A 6,432-nucleotide genomic window follows, 5' to 3' on the forward strand; every position below is an offset into this window, starting at 1 on the left:
TCTATGGAAAACAATGCTTTGTTTTACGTCTTTAATGTTTGTTTTGCTTGCTTTAAACATTTATTTGACTTTAATTTACTTTGTTAACTGTCAGTTACTACACTGCAAAGATGTGACAGTTGAGGCAACATGTTTTTTTTCTCACTCCTTTTCCTTTTTTTACTTTTTAAATCTACACCATCTGTGACAAATGGTGCATTTTATTGTATTGCAAGGATATGACACGTTTATGCATTTATATAGAGAGGATATTTATGGAAACAGATGAAAGCGCTGTAAGTCATAGAGAGAAATTGTGTTAAAAAGACCACATTTGTGGCCACTGTATTAATATATCATTTTAGCTGGAGCAAAATGCAATCACAGAGACCCAAATGTTCTTTGTTTCATGAGTGCCCTCTGAAAAAGATTACTTTAGTGCTTTATCGTGGGATCCCTGTGGGGCAGAATAGATGCCAGGTCACTTTGAACCAATTTTTATCTCGTTTAGTTTTTGCACAGTGGAGGATAGATGATACTTATTTGAATTCTTCTCATAAAATAAAACATATACTGACCTTTTTGTTGATATCATAAAAATACAGTATGGTCCATTATGGTGCCTAATACTCCATGGACTCTCTAGCAGGCAGGGATTTTTCTTAAGTTCTGTATATAACCTGGCTCTGTTTCTCAGCTGATATATCTTCACTGTTTCAGTCGTCAGGGGAGAGGGATGGGTGGGAATCAGAGAGACCTGATGTAAACCGAATTGTTGGCAACTTTATTTGTTTGATTGATTGATTATATTGTCTTTTTCCACCCTCACCATTTTGAATTGTGACAGGCAATTTTGTTTTCTTACTTGATTGAATGTTTGATTTTGTTTTACTGTCATAAGTTTAACCATATGACAGCTATGAAATATTCACATTTCATTAGATACTTGTCACAGTCTTACAGTAACGCCATGTTTTGGAGTGCATTATATTGCATCTTGTCTCATATTTGTTTTTGGCATAATGAATTGCATTTCCAAAGTAATGGATGATGGATGAGTTACAAAATTCTACTTCTGTCATGTTTCACAGTGTATTTCCTCATTTTGGGCTCACTTACATAGACTAAATATACAGTTTACTGGAACCGCACAACACTTTTTCTACTCATTTATTTTGCATACTGGTAAAATATCACACTAAAATTCCACTACCTACCACTACCTTCAAACATGCTGTATCTGTGTATTTTTTCTTTATTGTTACTGAATCAGAAAACTTATCCTTTTCATAAGTTACTTTTGTGAAATTTGTACTTTTTGTCTCTGTTTTAATCAAAAAATAAAGACAAAATTTGATTTGTATTTCTTGTTTGTTAATACATTATTATTGTCAGTGTTTAATTTTTAAATTCATCAGAAGCACAAAATTCAGGTGCAAAGTCTTTGCACACAAAATAACAATGAACTGTTAGAGCACTCATACAACCCCCCCAAACTAGATGCAGACTAACATACAAAGATTATAGAAGCACTTTAAAAACTTTAGAAATATGGTTGATTAATTATTTAACTGTCTACAGTGCTACAGAATGCATACTATATACATTATTACATATTATATATTAAATCAATTCAGTTATATTTAGCCCTGAAAACCAGAATTAGTGTAAACTTAACAAGTTTTTAAATATATTCCAAGGGAATGCTAAAATGTTTATGAAACTCATATTGGGGGTCATTCTATATAGAAGATCTCTGGAAAACAGTTTGCAATAGTTTGCAGCTAATAATTTGTAGAGTAACTTTCCAGGGCTGAAAAGTACAGTCAAGCTCTGTTCAAACTTACAACCAAATCAAGCGTATGGCTTTAAAATAAAGAAACATCAGTCTTTAAATATTCTATATAATACATTTTTAACAGATCACATTAAACAAAAGACTTTTAGGTCCTAAAGAAGTTCTTCAAACTCCTTTGAGCATGCAAAAAGGCACAGATGATCATAATCTCAGGACTGATGGATGCTCTCGTCACAGTTTGTTACTTCAGTGTCTGTTCAGTTTGTGACAATTTCCTTTTGTTATGAGATGGCATGCCCCTTTTTTGCTAAACCTCGAAGAGGAGCATCGGATTGTTGTGTTCAGTGTAGCGACCTCATTGAGTAAGAGACCCTCTGGGATTCATGCCCTTCCACACCACCAATGGATTTTTGAAAAACTTCTTAAGATATTAAAGTTGTTTGTTCACTGTGATAGGCGGAAGCTATTATAAAGAGGATTCTGGTTCTCCATTTAAAAGCCATGAGCTACATTAGTGGGTGCTAAAATGTGACTATATTAGAAAATCATTTAAACACAGAAAGAGTCATGACTAAAAGATGAGCTTGATATCAAAATATATTTAAAAAGAAGACCTTTTATGTGCTATAGCATGTTTTCACCAGCCACTTATCCCATATGGTAATATGGTCTTTAAATATTTACCTAAAATGCACTCACCAGGGTCTGTTACGCTACATTATAAACATTAAATTTGCGCAGCTCTGCTAACAGTGGGTGCAAAATTTGTTTGCAGTTTTTAACAGAGCCTGAATGTAATTTTCAGTCCTAAATTTTAATATCTCCTGTAATAACTCAGCTTACAAGGGTTCAAAAATGATAGGAAAATAATGCAATAATTTAAAAAATGATTAAATAGTGTATGTTTTTGGAACCACACCTATGTACCTTGACTGCCTCTAACTGAAAAATTTCATAGCATGAATTAACCATGCTAAAGTTATTGTTCAAAAAAAAAAATCAGCTGATAATCAGAGGGTCAGGTGTGAGGCAATGATTGTTTCATGGATTGATACAACTGATTAAAAAACTGACAGGCTAATTAGAGTATATCTTTTAAAAATAACAAACCACCATTGTGAAGATCACACATTTTTTTTATTTGTTTTATTGTAGAAAGAATAAAGCACCCCCCCCCCCCCCAACACACGCACACACCACTCAAAAAGTGAACTTTTTCACAGCTGATAAAAACCAAAATTCTAAACAATGATTCAAATCCTGCACATTTTGTTACACAATGCGAAATCACAACAGAAACATTCAGCAATGAAAAGAAGGTTACAGTTCTTCTGAAACTGTTGAATTACAGATCAGCATATCACAACTTATGTTATTGATTATTTAACTTACAAATAAATCACGCTTGTTTGAATGTCTGTCAATTCAATAACCGTCCATGTAACCAACCGCAATCTTGGCTTGTGACCACTGAGCAGTTTAAGGTAGTTTGGATGAGTGGTTTCCTCAATTCCACGGTCGGTTAATTAGATTATTGTTAGGGTGGAACAAATACAAAGTATTCTTAACATTTGCCATCTACACACGTCACATAAAAACCTGAGTTAGTCAAACAGCCTTCTGAAAAAGCTTTTCTTGGTAGGGGACATCTTGATTGTCAAAGGTCTTTTTCTGTCTTTAGCTTTCATGGAGATGCGCTTCAGGGGTAAGATGTGCCGAGGTGGGGTCATCTCCTGGTAGGGTAGGCCTCCATGGTCCAAGCAGAAATACTTCTTGCTGCCTTGAGAGAGTTTGAGCAGCAGTGTCTCAGACAGCTCCATGCACTGGGCATGCACCCAGTGCCCCCCTTCCCCTCTTGAGCAAAAGATCATGGCTGGCCGGTGGAGCTCTGTGGAGTAGTATGGCTCCCATGTATTGGGATCCAACTGACAGCTGAGGCAGCATTTGATCCAGTAACCAGTTTGTGATTCATCTTCTTCATCCTCTTCATTGTAAGCGTCCCCTTCTCCGTCACTGTCATCCAGCTCATGTGGCTCACGGCCAAAGTAAAGCTCCTCAGAATCCTCAAGAGGAGTGGAGTCATCATAATCTGTTGATTCCTGGCTGCAGCCAAGGGTTCTTTCTTCCTCTGTGGTCTCTCCCTCTGTTTGGAAGTTCACCTGGTAGAAGTAATGCATATCTTGTTGGGATGGCCTTCCCTCTGTAGGCACAGCTAACAGGATGCTTCCCTCCCCAGAACTGCCACCGAACCAAGTGCGACTATGGATGATATCTGGGGTCCACGTGGGTGCTTCTAAGGGCTCAAAGTGGACCCCTTTCTCATCCAGAATCACAGCAGTACACTCCATCCTCTTTTGGGAGTCTGACTGATAGCCACCTAAGATGATATATCTATGTGCGGGTCCCGTACGGGTAAAGATGGCACTAGAGATAGACAAACCATTGTCTAAGGTTTCACAAGAAAGCAAGGGGCTGCCTTGCAAAAGCTCAACGCGCAGGCGAAAAAGACGAGGTGGACGTGAGTCTGAGGCCAGTGAGTGGCCTCCAATAAAGTAGACACAGTCTTCTCTGGCAAGGGCCAAATGGAAAGACTGTCCCTCACTAAGCTCAGGTAAAGTGTGAGCAGAGCAGCAGCCAAACTCTAGGTCAAACAGGAACACCTGAGGTGGACAGTCTACAACACTGTTCCAGCTCTCTGTGGTCCTTTCTCCTGAAGGCATGTAGGACCTACCCCCAAACAACACACAAGCTGTCTTTCCACGACTTTGGACCATGGTCATTGTGTGGCCATATCGGGCCCCCGGCACTTCTGCCACTAGTTCTTTCTCTTTACAGAGGAGTGTTAATTTACGATTGCAGCCACGACTATCCATGGTCAGCAGGTACAAGCTTGATGAGATCTCATTATTTGGGGTGCGGCCACCGTGGATAAGGTAACTCTCTGGAAGCCCATCATAGGGGTCGAGGCGGCAAACAGCTGGACAGCGTAATGGAGGGAGGTAGCATGAGTCATTAGAGAAGGAGATGGCCCTCAGTTTCATCTCACCATGTTTAAACCTTACGCCAAATACTCCTGTTGGACATGAGCGTTTAGGCCAGCCCTTCTGGCCAAACAGCAGAATTTCACCATCCAGCTGCAACAGAGAGCAGCCAGGCTGCAGAAGGCCCGCACAGTTCACTGGAGTTAGTGGCTGCAGGGTCATGTTCTGGCAGGTGTCTGTGTCAAAACAGCAATGAAACACACAAACACAATGTGTAAGTCAGCTGCTGTTTATGTTCATTCAGAGGGTTGTAATTTTCTTCCTGTTTATTAAAGTAACGTGTAGACGAGCACTAGGTATGTAATCATAATGTGCACTATAAGCCCTGAAATGTAGCTTACAGTCAATTATCCCTGCTCTAAGTCACAGGCGTTTCAACATTTTTTTTTTTTTTTATAAATTATGGCATATATAAAGGCTACAACACATATACATATGTATGATCATATACATAGTACATAGGATGATATTTGAATGATAATTATAAAAATGAAGTTGTAACAGAACATTACATAACAGTATTAAGCAGTATAACCTATTACAGTTATCGTTGATAACACTACTTAGTTTGATGTCTTCTCTATCTATACCACTACTGCTATTGGTTAGCAACATAAAGTAGCACTGCATTTTCTACAATCCTTCAAACACCAGCAACAAATGTGTAAAGAAAAAAACAACCTCATGTATTAATTCACAAACGTAACATTTAAACTTTGAATCAGAACCTTTTAACAATGTTTCCAAGAGTCTTTCTTAAAGGTTTGTCTGCAGTGTGGACATGATGAGCACAAAGACTTTGAGCTTAGTATCGCAAAAACACAACAGTGCTCGAAGAGTGGAAGATTTAGTTGTTCTTCCATTAATGTAGAATGAATTTTAGCTTGCTTACCTTAGAGCCTTGTGTGAATTTTGTGATCACCAAGATGAAGCTAAAGCAGTCTTTATGTAGCTGATCTTTGACAAAGGCAGACGGTGGTGGAGTTTGTGAAGCTTCGTTGACTCACAAACACTTCCAGATCTTGAGGTTAACAGTCTGTGACTGCTGCTCACTGGCAGGTGTGATGCCTGAATGCTTTTAGTGAGGCACTTCACTGATATCAATGTAAAATCACCTTTGCAAAAACCTTGGGAAATGAATAACTGTCTACTACATGCAATTTGTGTTTTTTTCCTGAATAGTTAATAAATTATTTAAAATTCAGATCCAAAAGAAAAGGGAAGTCATTCATTTGCTTTTTCTTCAAGGACATTTTTACACTAAATAATAAGTTGTGTTGCAAACTTTGCTTTAATTAGGTGATAAAGACGAGATAAAAAATTAAACCTAGAATGGGAAACATGACCTTCATCAACAGAATAAATGCTTGTGGGAAAAAAAAAAAAAGAGATTCACTCTCCATCAGGTGGAAAACAAGCAGTACTATATGTTTGTATTTACTACCTTGACAAGACACACCTCAATTTTTAAAATTTGGATGGTTGAAGTAGGCATTGTGAATATTTGGAAAGCCACTGCATGTGTGCCATCTGTGTCGTAACATCTGTGCGACACCAATCTGAGAAAAGACTCCCTAAAGAAACACAGTGACCGACATATGAAATGAAAGTTTA

General features: G+C 38.0%; 1 protein-coding gene across 1 annotated transcript; it reads right to left on the reverse strand.

Annotated features, from left to right (window-relative positions):
* Nucleotides 1-3,381: 3,381 nt before the first annotated feature.
* Nucleotides 3,382-5,819, reverse strand: rag2 (recombination activating gene 2). Its single transcript, XM_030732236.1, has 2 exons — nucleotides 5,711-5,819; nucleotides 3,382-4,994 (listed from the first exon to the last, which is right to left on the reverse strand). The coding sequence occupies exon 2, from the start codon at nucleotides 4,978-4,980 to the stop codon at nucleotides 3,382-3,384; it is 1,599 nt and encodes a 532-aa protein (XP_030588096.1). The 5' UTR covers nucleotides 4,981-4,994; nucleotides 5,711-5,819.
* Nucleotides 5,820-6,432: the final 613 nt, after the last annotated feature.

Source organism: Archocentrus centrarchus, chromosome 6 (genome assembly GCF_007364275.1).
Source record: "Archocentrus centrarchus isolate MPI-CPG fArcCen1 chromosome 6, fArcCen1, whole genome shotgun sequence".
Lineage (NCBI taxonomy): Eukaryota > Metazoa > Chordata > Actinopteri > Cichliformes > Cichlidae > Archocentrus > Archocentrus centrarchus.